We start from the raw sequence: 18,107 nt of genomic DNA, 5'->3' as shown, positions 1-18,107 counted from the left end.
TTGCCCTTTAAGATTAACTGGGCCTTCAGTTTTTTGCCTCTGGGTTTGTGATTTTAATAAGACAACCAATACCCTTCCCTATCTATTTTTTTCCTTAAAGTTACTGGTTGTCAGGATGGCTTTAATACCACTTAGAATCAGTGTTACTGTAAGGAGAAAAAACGAGTCTGTTAACAGCCTCACATTAAATGTGAATTTCCAGGTCAGCAAATCATGGTTGATGCATCTTTACCCCTCTTATTAATATAATAATATGAGAAACAGAATGATAGAAATTAAATCAGATAGTGGGAGTAGGGGCGTGCACCTCTTTACAGTGGTTTGCATCTTTATGTTTACTTTAGGAGTTATTATTAGGAGTTATTTGTCTCTGACGCAGCAGTATGTTCATTTTGTTTGTGTATCATTCAGACCCTCTGATCGTGTTAAAGGCCACTGTTGCAAATTCTTGCATCAGACTGAATATTTGAACGTGTGTTTTTTTTTCTGTTTCAGGGTGGCTGAACACACTGAGAAGAAAACACAAGGCAAATCTAAGGAGGAAATTTGAATATTTGTTTGAAGAAGTTGCTAAACCAGGAAAGCATACTCTCCTAAGTGATGGTTTCACACATGTTAAGGTGTCTCAAGGCATTTCTGCTGAGGTGAATTACGGACATGAGATCAGTCAGTTAGAGACCATCTTCAAAAGCCCAAAGTCTCAAATCCAATCCATCAGGTACAATGATATTTTCAAGCCACTGGAGAAGGAAACCAGACCCATCAGGACTATACTGACAAAGGGAATCGCCGGTATTGGTAAAACATTCTCAGTGCAAAGATTCATTGTTGACTGGGCTTCTCAAAATGAGAATCAGGACTTTGATTTAATATTTTTACTTCCATTCATTGAATTAAACTTGATCAAAGCAGAAATAAGTTTGTTGGGACTGCTTCAATGTTTCTATCCAGAGATAAAATCATATGATAATATTTTGATTTGTTGCAAAATATTGTTCATCTTTGATGGATTGGACGAAAGCAGGTTTGCTTTGAACTTTGAAACAAACCAGAGGTTGTCTGATGTGAAAAAGGAAGCATCAGTGGACGTCCTGTTAACAAATCTCATACAGGGAAACTTTAATGTTTATGCCTTTATCTGGATAACTTCCAGACCAGCTACAGCAGGTTTAATCCCTCTAGAGCACATCAGCAGGGTGACAGAGGTCCAAGGATTTGAAGATCAACAGAAGGAAGAGTTCATCAGAAAGAAATGTAAAGAAAAAGTTATTGCAGAGAAAATTATTTCACATATACAGAAACTCAGGAGTCTTTACATTATGTGTTATGTCCCCGTTATTTGTAGGATTGTGGTTAGTGTTCTGGAGCACACATTGAAAGAGAACAATGAGGACAACATGAAAAGTTTGACAGATTTATATACAAACTTTCTTGTTGTTGCACTGACAGCAAAGGAAGATAAAAAAAATCAAGTTGAACACATCTTGAAATCAAATCAAGAAGTACTTATGAAGCTGGGAAAGCTAGCATTTGAAAACCTGGAGAAAAGCAACAGGGTATTCTATGACAAAGATCTGACAGAATATGGCATTGATCTCAACAACTCTTCACTTTCTTCAGGGCTGTGCAAGGAAATATTCAAACAAAAATCGGTTTTGTTTCAGGAAAAGGTATACTGCTTTTTACATCTGACAGTCCAGGAATATTTTTCTGCTCTTTATGTTTTCGGTTCCTTTCAAAATAGCAATATTAACCTACTGAAGAAGACATTTTGGAATTTTTTTAATTTTAGAACAACATCCTTATTCAGTCTGAATGAAGCAGCACTGCAAAGGGCCACCTTGAGCAGAAATGGTCACCTTGATCTTTTTGTCCAATTCCTCTTGGGAATGGGAACCAAGAACAACCAGGATATTTTGAAAGGATTCCTGTCAAATACAGAAGATCACTCCAACGACATTCACAAAACAGCAGGACACATCAAGAAGCTCATTAGAGAAAGTTTCTCTTGTGAAAAGTACAGGAACCTTTTCCATTGTCTAAGTGAACTGAAAGAAGACTCATTGATGGATGAGTTCAATGTTACTCTGGTTAAAGGAAAACTTAGAGGACAAACACTCACACCTTCCCAGTGTTCAGCACTCACCTATTACTCATTGCTTTCTGAGAACGTGATTGATGACTTTGACATGAGCCAGTATGCTACATCAGAGGAGTGCATACAGAGATTGTTACCGGTAGCAAACATATCAAAAACTCTTAGGTAAGTACATTGTTTTTTAATTTATAAAGTGAGATGTTAGTTTAATACTGTCGGTGAAATGATGGACTGAATCTCATACTCCTTTTGTTCTCATACACCAGACGTCTATTTGTGTGATATGGTTCTATAATGGAGAAACTAAATCTAGACTGTTAATACTGGCTAAGGCCACTAATGGATGCATTAGGTACACTCCAGAGAAAAAAAAGGTCCTACATTCCTGAAAAGTTTATTAGGGGAATCAGCTTTAGCTGTCTGCAAGCTGATGTGTTTATAAAAAAGGGTGTGTTTCTGCTGCACCCCAGTAAGTCTTGTGGTAAGACACTACTAATAACTAAAAGGGTTCAGTGTTGTTGTGAGACAAATAGAAAATGAGGATGACAATACTAATATAACATATACCAGAATCAGTCAATAGGTGTTAGTCCAGTCTCAGCTCAGTTCTCCACATCCCTGTTTTAAAACTGTTTTTGTGCTAAGGACATACTCAATGTGCTAACAAATTAGGTGGACCTGTCACAGGAACGTAGTGATCATCTGTTATATTACAGATTTAATTTTCCTCAATGAGCAGATGAATTTTCTGACTACTGCCCTGTGTTTTACTTACAGCCTGAATATGTTAGCATATTTTTGGACTATAGGTAAATACAGAACATTTCTGAAATTCTTCCACAAGAATATACTTCACCAGATTACCTCAAGTCGAGTTGGAAAACTAAAAACAGAAAAAAGTATTGTTCTCACAGACTAATAGTACAGACTAATATGGAATGCATCAAACAGTAACAGGGATTGATAATTTAAGCAAATACATATAGTACTGGAAGATACATCTATAGTAAGTAATTATATCTTCTCCTAGTCAAGGACTTGTAAATATGTCATCAGAATGTTTAGCCTATAAACACTATAATAACACTATAAATCAGTGTTATTACATCGACTTACTAAACAGGTTGATTCTCAAGCAAAATGTTATCTATATTAGTTATATTGTCTGCATTTCCATATGTACCTCAATACTTACACTTTTACAAGAACCGAGGTGAAACAGAGCACATTTACATTGTAAAAAAAAAACTAAACAGTACTCCCAGCAAGCTATTTATCTAGTTTATACAAGACTGTATTGCATTTATACAAGAACATTATTGTTTAAACCCAATAGTAAATTTGTGAACAATATTGCCTACTATATTAAGATTGTATGTCGCATTGTACTATATGTACAATAATATTGTCCCGTGTAAAGTAGCATTGACTTTAATAACAGTAGGATATCGTCACACTCCTCTTTTTGGGAAAAAAAAATAATCTGAAGGAGCATGTGTTCTGTCTTTTGTATACATGAAGTACAACACTGTTTCAGTAAGCATTCCCAGGTTAAACGCGTATTTTTTTGCCATTTTTAACAAGTAGAAATGAAACAAGTAGAACAAGTAGAAATGACACGACTTTCCAAATGTATGTTCTATGTGTCATGAAAGCAGCTTGTAACCAATATGGTAACACAGCTGTTATTAAAAACATAAAAAAACATACACACTTTATTGAGAACTTCAGAGAATTCATAGAACAGTTGTGGAAAAAATGCAAAAGCTGTTTGTCATTTTATTTTCCCTTTAGAGTAGAGAGTAGAGTAGTTTATTGCCATATGTACACATACATTGTAATTCTGATCTCTCGGGACACACACAGTACAAAAGACAATATAGACGACAGGAAGAATAAATAAATATGTAGTAGTGAGACCAAAAGAAAAACAATGGTAGACTATGTAAGAAGTGTATAGTGCAGATGTGTATTAAGGCACTGATGCCACTAGTGAGAACACTTTCTATGTGATACGATCCCCGCTTCCCGGCAACGGAGTTCGGTCAGCAGAAGGTGTAGATAGATAGATAATACTTTATTAATCCCGTAGGGAAATTGATGTGTTACAGCAGTGCAGCCCATCACAAGCAAAACAGACATCAGAATAGTTATAAAACAAAAGATAACAAAATAAATACAAATAAATAAATACATAGATGTGTGCAAAATGTGCTGATCATAATTCAATGTGTAGACCACGTTGAATTAGACAACCAATCAGATCTCATTTACCACCACACCTCCATCTCATTTTATACTTAAGCACAGTTTTCCCTAACCTCCTCACTCAGTATTGGTTTTCCATGTGAGCTACTTTGCTGCATTTCGCCTTTTTCTCCTTTACACCTTTTCGATTTGGAACTGCTTTTTTCTGTTTGAACTACGGCTTTTGGATTATGGCTTGGCTTTGGAAAATACCCTCCCTGGTTTCAGACTCTCGGCTTTCTCCCTTGAACTACGGCTCTTGGATTACGGCTTTGACTCCACAATCGTGCTCTCTGGATTTAGGATTACTGCCTTCCCCTTTTGACTTAGTTTTTCGTATTGCATAAAAAATCTTTTGCAGGGTTATTTTCCATCTTCAGCATTTGGGTTCACTTCTTAGTTTCGGTTTTAGTAACCAAACTCTTAACATTATGGTGCTTTGGTAAAAGATCATGAGGAACTGGGATTCCCATACCGCATTTCTTTAAGCATCGCAGAAAGCGCAAGTGCTGCTGTGCCTTTTTCAGACTGGCTACAGTGTAGTGACACCAAGCCAAGTCTGTGGAAACCTGCAGGCCGAGGAACCTGAAGCAGTTTCCACTGTTGTGCAATTGATGCTGATTGGGGCATGACTCCCTCTGGGTCTCCTGAAGTCCACAATGAGTTAATCTGTCTTGTTGGCATTCATGGCCAGGTTGTTGTCTAGGCACCATCTTGTAAGATGCTCCACCTCACTCCTGTATGTGGACTCATGGTTGTTGTTGATCAGCCCAATAATAGTGGTGTCATCTGCAAACGTAATGATGTAGTTGCTGATGTAAGTGGCTGTACAATCATAGGTAAACAAGGAGTATAGCCTAGGGCTGAGACAGCAGCCTTGTGGAGCTCCAGTGTTTGGGAGGTCTGCCCGTCAAGGAATCCAGTATCCAGTTGTAGATGGAGTTGCATAAGCCCAGACCTCTTTGTGACCAGTTTGGCGGGAACAATTGTGTTGAACGCCGAGCTGTAATCAATAAAAAGCATCCTAACATAGGTACCCCATCCGTCTAAATGTTCTAGGGCAGTATGAAGTGCTAGAGATATGGCATCATCAACTGACCTATTCGGGCAGTAAGCAAATTGAAGTGGGTCAAGGGAGTCTGGGATCCACCTTGCGTCTTGGCAGAGGCAACATCGACAGTGACCTGTTTCTGGACTAAACGCATCTACACATCTACTGCTACATCTGTTCTCTTTCTTTTTCTTTTTCTTTTTCCCGTTTACAACCACTTTTTGTGCAATATATGCCAGGGACCTGTGCAATACATTTATATTTATATCTATAGTTACATCTATATTTATATTCATATGTGTGATATGAGTGTGATACGATTTTCTGTGTACTGTTCTGTTCTAGTTTGTTCTTGTGCGTCCGGACTGTGAGTAACTCTTGTATTGTATTGTATGTATTGTACTATTATTATATAATTCGTTACACTGTGGCTGTGTTGTGTGTGTTAAGCTGCTGTTGCACTGGAATTTCCCTCACGGGATCAATAAAGTATCTATCTATCTATCTATCTATCTATCTATCTATCTATCTATCTATCTATCTATCTATCTATCTATCATCTATAAAGCAATTAATATAGGACAATATAAGTCTTTCCAGGCACTTCATGATCACCGAAGTGAGTGCCACTGGGCGGTAATCGTTCAAGCAAGTTCTTCTCGGGAAGTGGTGCAATTGTAGGGACAGAGCAAGGTTAAAAATGTCTGTATACACAGGAGATAGCTGGTCTGCACAGGTTTTAAGGACACGAGGGAAGACACCATCTGGGCTGGCTGCTTTACGGGTTTTCACTCTCTTAAAGGCACTACGCACCTCATGTTTACAGAGCTGTAACACAAAGTCCCCTGGTTCACTGGGAGCCTTGATAGGGTTTCTGATTGGGATACTGTATATCCAGATCTTCTTTGTAGGAACACATCTGTCCACACAGTAGTTGACATAGGACGTGACCATCTCTGTATCTCATTTAGATCAGTGGACAAATCTTTGAATATACACCAATCAGTCATTTCAAAACAGTCTACAAGTTCTTGCTCAGCAGCATCTGACCAGCGCTGCACGGTCATTATCGCAGGTGGCACGTTCTTAAGCTTCTCCTTGTAAACAGGAAGAAGGAGCACGGAGGCGTGGTCAGACTTCCCGAAACGTGGTCGTGAGATGGAGCAGTATGGTGGTAAAGCAGTGATCCAGTGTGTTATTGCCTCTAGTGGGAACAGAGACGTGTTGAAATAACTTTGGTAGTGCTTTTTTAAGGCTACAGTGGTTAAAGTCCCCCGTCACAATAGAAACAGCTTCCAGATGCATGTTTTCATATATGCCAATGAAGCTGTACAGCTCGCTGAGTGCTGATTCAGCATTAGCATGCGGGTGAATGTACACCTGGTAGGTAAAAAGGGCAACACTTAATAGTAAGGTATTCTAGATTAGATGAGCAAGATCTATAGAGAACTTCTACGTCAGTGCACCAGATTATTAATCATGAAACACACTCCACCTGCTTTCTCCTTGCCGGTAGAATCAGCTGTGCAGTCCATTCTGTAAAGTGTGAATCCAGCATGTTGTACAGTGGCATCGGGAACCTTGGGTTTCAGTGACACAGAAGAAGCAGCAGTCTCTCAAATAGCGCTGAGTGTTGATGTGACAGTGAAGTTCATCGATCTTGCTGTCCAGCGATTGCACATTTGCAAGCAGGATGCTGGGGGCAGGGGCCAGTAGGCACGCTAACACGCCACTTCTCTTACCTCACTTCCTTTTGCATTCGTGTCCCTGTTTGCTCTGTGCTTGAGAAACAAAGCCGTGTACTTTCAATTCCACTGAAGCTACTGCAGATCCAAGGCTCTAAATCCCAGGTCCAGGAGTGTTTGTCAGTCGTAGGTGATGGTCGCATATGTATTTTTTTGCATATAAAATCAGACATAACATGTAAATAACCAACATAAACGAGAGAACTACACGCGAGACATTGCCATTGAACAGTGCCATCGTAGTTTACTAAGTTTATCAAATGACTGTTTTACCCCCTTTCTTGTTGCCTTTCACTGCTCTGTTGCCCCAGTACCTCAGTGGTGAATCAGAGGCACATTGAACTGCAGCTTTTAAAATTCTATTGCACTGCCTATTGTTTACAGGGTTCCATTTTATGACTCTAAAACAGAAATGTTCGAAATGCTTTACCTTGTCACTGTTGGAGCATCCCTCTCTGACACCAGCTGAAGGCATAGGCTGCACAGAGACACCCTTCACAGAGACAACAGAGTGGAATCGTCCCCCCCCCAACACACATCACTCACAACCAACACAAGTGTGCCCTACTGTACATGTCATTACATTTAAAGTTCAAATCTTGTTCAAAACATTATCAAAAACAGAACTTTCTTAATAGCACAATGTTATAGGTTACTATAAGTGAAGTCTTCTTGCATACTGGCTGACATATGAATTTCATCCGCTTCAAAAACGCTTTTAACACCGCCACAGATGGTCTTCTCAACAAACACAAAGCGCATTCATATGTTATTCCCAGAACAACAGACTCAACCACTGCTCACTCGAAAACACAAGCACTATTACAAAGAATGCAGTTAAATAACGCAAATCGCACAAAATCATCTAAAATGCAAATAGGTGTGATATTCAGGACCATTGCTGGTAGCCAAGCTGATAAAACTAGTCAAGACAACATAATCATTTTGACCAGTGATGAATACAAAAAACGGTAGAGGCTCATGTTCAGTGAGAAAAAAAAATCTGAGTTACCATCAGTAAAGCTGGAAGCAACGCATGTGACCTGAACTGAACTTGTAAGAACTGTGGTTGGAAAACAGTTTGAGAGTGTAGAGAAAGAGTTTTCACATGTTGCTGTTGAAACAAAGCATACTAAGGCCAGTTTAAATGTTATTAATAGGCTACTGAAGGCATTGCTTAAATGTGAAAACCGTCTATGGAAAAACAGCTAACTACAGACTAATGAACAAAGGCATGCCGATGCTAACTAACACACCATCCCAAAGAAATTATAACAAGCGCAATTAAGTTAGAAAACTTTACGGAGGTTGAACAGAGATGCCACAGCTGGCACGGAAATAATAACATCATGTAAACAGGCCTGATTTAGTCTAATATTCAACTTAGCCCTACCTTTGATGTATTTTGAGTTGGTGTGCAATGTTTGGTCTACATCACAAAGCAAATACGGCAGGGCTTGGCATTGAATATGATAACTGTCCAGAATTGGAGCTGTCCAAGCATGCTTTTTTAAATGACATTTGTTTTGACATTTGGCAAGCTTGTACGCGAGTAATTTATTCGATTTTGCACCACAACTGGCGGGATTTTTTATTTTACTCCAATGTTAAAAGTTTGACAGCGACTCAATTATATCACATTGACCTTCCCATTTTATTTGTTTCATTTTCTTATTGGTTAGAAACGCAATGACAATCATCACACCATCAATTTGTGCTTTTAATTGCCTGGATCAGAGAGGAATCTTTCTTTGATTGGGTGGGCCAGAATCGGCGTATTGACATCTTTTGGGGGGGGGGGGCACAAAGGTCTAGCTGGGGGCCATTGCTCTCCAATGTCCCCCCCCGTAGCACCGGCACTGGTGTTATTACCAGAACAGACGTTCATGTTATAGAGTGACTTTGAAGAATGATGTATCATAACAATGAGCCTATCAATGCGTACATTTCAAAAGTTTGAATATCATTATTTTTTTCACTGGATGACACAAAACACATGACACAAAAAGGTTTCCAATCAATAGATTGGAAATGGAGGTGGGCAGGGAAATGACCCAATGGAGTATTTGATTGAGAGATGTTAACAGTACCGGTACTTACTGTAGCGATACATGGATACATTACAGTAATCTATTATCATCTCCTAATTATACCCCAAGTGCCCCAATGCCCCCCCCCCCCCCGCCTGGGGGCCCCGACCTTGAGCCCCGGTAAGCCCATGCATTAATACGTCCCTGCTCTCACTATATTTTTTGTAAAGAGGCTTCTCAGCGAAACAAGGAATTACAAGGCTCTTAAGCACATCCTCACAGGTTAGATTGGAAGAGCTTTAATACACATTATTCAGAAACATACAAACAATTGGAGAGTCATTAGAATAAATTGAATGAGGCTCATGTGACTTGTGACAAGCTCACTTGACAAATGCAGACATTCAAAATACGAGACATAATGCACCATATTGCAAAGTACATGCTGTGTTATACTACGCAGTAATGTCCAACACTTTTAAAAATAATCTGCTGCACCGGTGTGAGGTTAGTAAAAAACAAAAAAAGGCAAAAGAAAAATGAGCTACTGTGCACCGTGGTGTCCAGGCTGAATCTGTCCTATTTAACAGGGTCCAGTCTGGAAGAACAGGGAGTGCAAGGCCAAAATAAAAAGAGACCCTAACCTGTCCTGGTGGACATACATGGTGGGACAGGTGAAAAGAAAAAGAAAATGAAACAAAGGAAAAACAACGGCTTAACGCTCATGTCACAGTCCCCTCCAGGACTGTTGGTAGGAGGTTCTCCCCTTGCGTGGGTCTGCTCGTCTCTCCAGGGAGGTGCTCAGTATGTCTTAAAGAGCCCCACAGCCGTCCTTAATCAACCAAGGCAGCTGTGGTTGCTAAAGCAGTGCGTCACCCTTAATACAGGGCTGCACCTCCACACTGAATACACCCCCACAAAAAACTCTAAGTTGCGTTGAAGCTGATACTGTACAGGTCTGCACTATATAAATGTATTTTTCTTTAAGGAACCGAACTTTTGCCACAACATCATCACAATATTTACAATGGAATGTTTTAATTTATAATATGCTGTTTTTCAGTGTGTTTCTCGGTAAATATGTTTTCCTTTAAGGTTTTTTACTCATATCGTTTAATTTCGAAACACGTCCCCTGTAAGCAATTTAATTCAAGCTTTATTGTCCCATTGTGGAAATTTGTTTTACGGCACACTCCCAACATAACAACATTTTACAAAACATGTAATACAAACATAAATACAAAATTTTACCAACAAAGACGTCAGAGAAAAAAATGTTACAGTAAGATAAGGGAGAAGATAGTTATGGCATATTGAAAGAGTTTGAAAGAGTGGGGATGCGGTGGGGATGAAAGATTCCCTGTGTCTATTAGTATGACATCTAGGGAAACAGAGGCATCTGCCAAATGGCAGAAGTTTGAACACGCAGCAGAGGGGGTCACAATCCATATGACACTTTGCTTTGTTTGCCACCATCTATTTGTAGAGGATTTTTAAGGTGACTTGATTTGCCCAAATTAAATTACTACCCAGTGTGGTCGCATGCGACCATGGGCTAAGTCAATATTTACTTTCATTGTGTTTCATCAACAAAACCACAAAACCGTTTTCAGAACCAAAAAACACCAAGGTTATTACCGCCAGCAACCATGGGCTAAGTCAATATTTACTTTTGAGATGTGCGTCATATTTCATCGTGTTTCACCAACAAAACCACAAAACCTTTACAGAAAACCTGTTATCCATTGAAAAAGGACAACCGGAGCTTCACAAGGCAATCAATCACAAGGACAATTTTTATCTGATGATGCACTTCAGCAAACTTCCAAAGTGCATCCATAAAGTAATCAATAAGCCAGCAAAACAGGACCGCAAAAGCAAAAAAACAGCAAAAAAATATATATCCCATGTTTTTACCTTATTCAGAAGTACGATATATATCCAGAAAAAGGCTAGACTAATCCACCTCCAGACCTGGAGAAAACTGAAAGTTATTGGCTATTGGAATCGAATTTTGAAGCTGACCGTCTGAAAAACAGGTGATCTGATTGGTGAAAAATGCTGTCATTCAGAGCCCTTAGGGGGTGAGACCTCCTCTAGAAGCCTCTGGCTGTATTCCACCTGCATTCTAGCTTTCAATCATTGACTCAGAAGGGGAAATCAATCAGATTCTTGTCAGATTCTTTTTTTCACACCTGAAGGCAACTCTAAGGTTGTTTTTCAATGCCCAACAGCAGAAAAGTATGGAAGCCCGTGTCCGCCAGGGAGTAAAAAAAAAAACACGCTATGGTATCTCACAATTGCGACATTGTTTCTCAGAATTACAAGTTTATATCTCGCAATTGTGATTTAAAATCTCAGAATTCTGACTTTATTTCTCGTAATTACGAATTTATATCTCGCAATTGCAACTTAAAATCTCAGATAAAAATCCCAAATTTATATCCAAGCTAGTAGACACCTGGGACAAGGCCTACAAGCATTTTGAGCTACCTGACAGGCATAACATTGAAACTTTTGACCTCTGAAAACCAAACAAAATGTTTTGCATGCTGTTTTTTTGTTTGTTTTTTTCATGTTTGTCTGCTGAGTGGACACAATAAAAGAAATTTGACTGTTCACCCTCAAAGGGAGTTAGCTTCAATTTAAGACCTGAACCAGGCTCCTGCTATGTTCTGCTGCAAAGATACAGTATAACAAAATGTTTAAGGGGAGGAAATTCCAGGCAGACATTGGCTAAAAGGGTCTGTGACAGTAAGAGGTTTGCTACTTATCTGGACTAGTTTTTCCAGGTTATTATCTATTAATGGTACTAATGTTATCAAAACAGCAAGTGAGACAGTATGTTAAGACACTTTCAATAAAAAGTATTAGGATGGTTCTATGTATCATGTAATAGCTTAAGTAGGTAGCCGTGTCAGCATGCATAGGCTGCAAAGAAACAAATAAAGGTTTATTCCATGCTGAAAAGAGAAGAAAAGCAACACAACATTTCAGCTGTGGAGCCTTCTTCAGATGTGAGAAAAGCCAGCAGTAGATACGCCATGGGAGAACATGGGAGGGGAGCTGAGGCGGGAGTAGGAGAGAAGTAGGTCGACATTCAGGTGGTGTGAAGTTGAGAGAGATGAAGAGAGGTATGAAGTCAAAACCTGCAAATGAATAGAGAGGATTAGAAGGAAATGGATCTGTTGTTGAGAGAAAGGGAAAGGTGTGATCCTAGTTTAAAGATAATTTTGGTTTCGGATGTCTTTCTGCAACAGGAATTCCAAAACCCCACTTTGAGAACACACACAAAGAGATCAGTATGATCATGGCTGTCAGAGGCATAGAGCAGGATCATTAAGAAGATACTGCACCACCTGGACATAATGTATTGCATACACCCTGGACACATAGCAGCTTTATTGATATTGGGTTTTGACTGAGTTAATCTTATTTAGTTTCTATTGCACTATTATTATGTAACCTTATCTTATTTTGTAACTTTAATTTTGTGATTTTTTATCTCCCCCCCCCCCCCGTGGTGAGCTCGCAGAAAAGACATTTCATTGCCATCAACTACTGCTGTATGCTGTATTGCTGTGCATTTGATAAATAAACTTTGATCGAATTAGTAAAAATCCACTGGAGACCTTTTAGTCAAGCAAAAGAGGAGTTTATTGTATATTCAGCCAAAAAGAAGCACCTTCCTTCTAATTAGAAGGATGGTTCTAAGAAGAAAATATACAGCTGGCCTTTAATACACTTACTTGATAAGGAAGACAAAGAGCTCAAAAAGTCTTAAAAAGGAAAACTTCAATTGTGTTTGATTGTGTTGTGTTCTATTGGTTAAGCACACTTCTACCTCAATCATAAGATGTCTATGCAACTGAGCTATATCAGTGTTTTCTAAAAGCAGGTAGCTGCTGGAGGTACAGATGTAGCCATTCAGAATGCATGTTAAAACCCCATAACGCGTTATTAGGGCTGCATGTGATTCACTGGCCAAAGATAATCACCAGGTGGCACTTGTGGTGCATTAAATGTTTGTGAAGTGATTGCTTTATTTAATCTCTTAAACTGTTCATGTTTAAATGTGCTTAATATGTAATATTAATATGGAATTTTACAACTAAAGGGAAATTTTGGTGGCTGATCATACAAATAAGGAATATAAATATATTACACATACTGTATATGGCTGGTAGCGGTTGCTAAAATAAAAAAATACACAACAGTATTCCAATTCCTTCATAAACATTTTATGCATCAAAATCTTTAACTCACTCACTGTGGTTATTTTGTTTTTGATAAGTGATTTAAGTTTTGATGTGCTTGCTCTAGCTATGTTAAGTTTGTATACAGTACTTTATTAAGTGAAAATGTTTTAACCTTTTCTATGAATATTTGCTGTTATTGCAGTTAAAAACGTGCTTTTTAGAATCTGCTTAATAGAGAATGTAATATTGATTAACTAAAGAAATAATAATTATATTAATTTAGGGATCTATACATATATATTTATTTAGCTTTAATATATTTACTGTATATAGCTTCTTTGTAAACATTTGCATCAATTTATTTGACTCATTAACTTGTGATTATGATGGAAACATTTTGACCCGTCCATTTCATCTATGTCTCAGAGTGGCACATTGGCACAGTGGGTTTGATGCATGCCTCTCGGACCCCAGTGGTCTCAGTTTGATTTCCACTTTGGGTGTGGAACTTAGAAGTTTTTGTTCTAACAAATAAAGACTCCTTTTAACAATAAAATAGTAAATAATATGTACACTATATTGACTTTATTATTTTTATATATCAAAACGTGTTCGATGTTGAATGATATAAAAACATGAATGAGCAAGCATGAATAATGTCAACAGTGGGAGTAAAAAGCAGTTCAACTGGTTTAATTCAATTCAATTCAAAATACTTTATTCATCCCTGTAGGGCAATTTAACACAAGTCTTTACAAAAACTTTCTTGTTTTTTGTTCAGGGTCATTTGTTTTCTCTGGTTTTCATAACCTTCACTTTAGCTTTCATAACTTTTGTTTCACCTATTTAGGTGATACGATGTTTCAGATGTCAATAACTGTGAGAACAAATGATGCAAAGACTTCAAACCACAGGCATCTCAAAGATTGCGATTTGTGAACATTTTCACAACTTTTATTTAAACAAAATCTAGTACCTAGTAGCAGTTTTAGAAACCCTAGTTTGAATAAAGTGAATCCTAGGTGTAAGAGATTTCATAACCTGAGAATTACTATTAAACTGCCTTGCGCCTGTTGCTTGCTGGGATAGACTCCATCTCCCTGGATAAAGAGATTAGAAAATGGATGCAATTAAATTTATGTATGCGAAACGCTTGACCATATAAAGCAGAATAATTGCTTTTTCACTTTAGCACACATTATGCTACATTTTATATGCATCAGTCGAAGAATTCTAAAGTCTCTCAAAAACATAAAAAATGTAATATAACATTTTTTAAGGATTTAAGGACAGTTGAAAAACCAAACTGAAAGTAGTGCACAGCTGATCTGCACAAAATTGGAGAACTCTTCCACACACATTATTTGTCCCCTCACCCTTTTTTCAAATATTTTTTTCTAACTGCTTACACACAAAGGAATTACTCAGCTGGATAAAAAAAATATTATTACAGCTTGTTATAAATATGACATGCTTTTTTCAGTCTTACATCAGCAATTAATCTATATTTTGTCTTAAAGTCACTTACAGTACTTGTCAGTAACAAGTAACTAAGAAACAGATCATTTTATTTTAAACGTTCATATAAAAATACATTTTACACACTGTACTAAGTGGCTTTTAAACCATAGTTTGGGCTGCTTTCATCTCAAGATATAACTGTTATAACCAATGTTATAACCAATGGTGTACTATTTTTATGCAGTGCTAATACAATACATGATGTTTGCTTTTAAAGGCTGAAATGGCAGCTCTTGTGGTTACTGTATAATATTGAAGACTGATTTAATTTTACTGTTTAATTAAACAAAAGCTCATTCTTTCACTTCTCAATAGAGGGAAAGGGGGAAGGAAGAAATGGTGATTCAAGGGAGATGCAAACACATTTATCATTTGGTTTCATAATATTGCTAATCTCAAATGTTTGTTGTTTTTTGTTTACTGTCTTTTTAATGCCACTTCATGCACATCAAAACTTTTCCATAATAAATACAAGTGACCGAGTTAAAGAATTCAATGCAGATGTTTACGAAAAAAGTGGAATACAATACCACAACCAGCTAAATAAATATATTTTTTCATATTGTTAATAATGTTCAGAAACTTCCCCTTTTGTTGCATGATTCAATATTAATATTCCACAGTAAGTGGATTTAAAAGTATTGCTTTCATCAAAGCTCTAAATATTCAGGTCTATGGAAGCCTGCAGTCATGCTACAGCCCTGATGTCTGCAGTCTACCTGCATTAACATTGCATGATAATTTTTACCATTTACAGTACTGATTTACTAATACAGTATGTTAGCTTTATTAACAACACTGTTATGATAGTTACATTAAGTTTTTTTTTAAAAAGGCTTTTCAACCTTTTGTTGTAGAAAACATACGCTGTCACTACTGTTGTTACAGACAAATAAGTTATGGATCCCAAGATGAAGTTTAAACAGATGAGTTTTATTGCATGCAAGGAACAATAAGACCGAAGTATTGTTCGAAATACCGGTACAAAACTTATAGTTTATATAGCACTTTTCAGCCGCTTCTGACGTAGCTCGTTACCATGGTAATGGGGAGAGGTCACTGTGTTTTTCGGACAGTTCCCAGACTTTGACCACTCTTAATAGTCGGTTTTAGGTTTCCTTCATTGGGGGGTCTTTAGCTGGCATCTGGAATCCTTATCAGTTATCAGTCCCCCTTTCCCACCATAACTCTAAGCCTGGAATGTCTTGTGTCACAAGAAGTCCAGTCCTTGTGCAGAAAGGAATCAGTTAATCCCTGATTTTGCGGTCCTTCAGTTGATCTCAACATCAAGATATTTTTTTCCTCCTGGTACCATCCAGAGACGGACAGCCAGACGAAGCAGGTCAGTCAGTAACTGCAGACATTCCTCTGCCGCCATGTTTCCAAATTCCAGGATGACTCCTCTGACTCACTACAGGTGCCATAGATGTCTCTGTGGCTGACGGAGTCACACAAGATCTGGAAGGGATATGAAAGACTGTGAGAGTCAGCCTTCGAAGGCCCAATCATGGATAAAAGTGCATCACCAACAGACACCACTGAGTCGCTCCACCACTGGCTAGGATGATGATTGTGGCTATCCACCAAATACTTCAGGCTCAGAGCTCCTCTGAGGAAGTTGGCTCCTAGGTTCATTGGTCCATACAAAATTTTGGCACATGTCACTGTCACTTTACAGGCTCACCCTTGCCTGTTCTCTGAGAAGATGAGTCTTATCTGCACCCCACATGTCCATCCTGAAACCAGTATTGATGAGTATGGCACTACCCAATATTCCAGGTTCTTCCATTCCTCCTACTGATGGTACCAAAGAAGCCTGTGATATCTGGTCCATTGGAGACCATTGGAGAGGGCAAGGACCAGATGAAAGTTCCCAGGTCAAAGTCAGAAACATCCATGCTCCCTGAATGATCCGTGCCTTCCATGTACGCTTCCCTGTAAACCCAGTCTGGCATCCGGAGGTAACCCCTTAAAGGGTCGGCTCTGTTATGCCCAGGTGGATCTGAGCTCTCAGTGCCTGGTCTCAAAGACCAGTCACATTCTTAACATGCACCAGATTTGGCAGCCTCTTCCAGCCAGTTGCTGCCTGTTAACTTTAATGAACACAGTATTTAAGCCTCACAGCACCATTACTTGGGGCCTGGTTATTGGGGCTTGGTTATCCGCTCTGCTCTGACCTGCAAGTTCTCTGTTTCAGTCACATCTTGCTTTCTGGAGATCCTGAGCAGTCATCCTTGAATGCTAGATTTTGTTGGCCTTCCACATCTCTGATCATGTCAGGGCTAGCACCTTTGCATCTGCCTTGAATGGCTCTTCCGTTCCTCTTATTGAGGGGTATCAGGTTCTAGCCCTCCTGGAGGGGTTGTAGCCCTGAATAGCGATCCTAATTTCCTGGAAAACCTCATTCAGCACCCAGAAGTCAGCAATTGAAGGAGGGTACTGTCAGACCTGAGGGAACACAGGCTCTCGCAGTCCAACTACAATGGCAAATGGATGAGTCTCCACATAGTCTAACAATTCATTAGTTGTCCTGGTCTCTCATGGCTCGACACCTGCCTGTCTGACCATGTATCCAGATTGTGTGTGTTTCACTTTCACCTGCTTGCACTGCTTGCATCCCGCAAAGCCTGCTCCTGGATTTAAGCTCCCCTCTTCCGCTGCTGCTTCACCAGGTCATTGCTGTGAATCTGATAATGACTACTTACCTGACGCTCGTAAGTATATTGGCTTCTGGAAAATCAGACCCTGGTGTGAGTGTGTGTGTCTGTGTTTGCGTCACCTTGTATTGTGCCCGCTGCTTGCTGGGTAAGACTCTGGATTGGAAGGATTGGTTAGAAAATGAATGAATGAATCTTACCTCTCTGTGTTCTGTTCTTCTCTTTCTGTTCTGTTCTCCCTTCTTAACGTGTCTCTTTCTCTTCTCTGTTCTGCCTACTGTCTCTCTATATTCAGTGTCTCATCCTTCATTATTCAGTGTCTCTTCCTGCAGTCCCTTTTCTATATTCATTATATCTCACACTCCTCTTCTCTACAGTCAAGTGAAAGTGCTCCATTGCCATGACACCTTATTATAGTAATATGAATATGGTCCCAACCATAACAGTTAATAATTAAATACATCAATTACAGTTAATAATAACAATAGCAAATGATGGAAAACAAAGTAGAATGAAAGTGCTGTCCTTTGCTCTGAGACACAATACTTTTCTCTTATTC

The 18,107-nt window shown here is 38.7% G+C and overlaps 1 protein-coding gene across 2 annotated transcripts in view; it reads left to right on the top strand.

Moving 5' to 3' along the window:
* LOC148815472 (protein NLRC3-like) overlaps positions 1-18,107 on the top strand; it is a 62,039-nt gene that overhangs the window by 23,133 nt on the left and 20,799 nt on the right. For both annotated transcript variants that reach the window (XM_088905121.1, XM_088905122.1), the window contains exon 6: positions 496-2,263. In XM_088905121.1, the coding sequence (XP_088761247.1) occupies positions 496-2,263 (1,768 nt within the window). The remainder of the gene's footprint in view (positions 1-495; positions 2,264-18,107) is intronic.

This window comes from Atractosteus spatula, chromosome 25 (assembly GCF_055471065.1).
Source record: "Atractosteus spatula isolate fAtrSpa1 chromosome 25, fAtrSpa1.hap1, whole genome shotgun sequence".
NCBI classification, from domain to species: domain Eukaryota; kingdom Metazoa; phylum Chordata; class Actinopteri; order Semionotiformes; family Lepisosteidae; genus Atractosteus; species Atractosteus spatula.
Note: the sequence above shows the minus strand (reverse complement) of the source record. Positions and strands in the feature narration are given on the sequence as shown.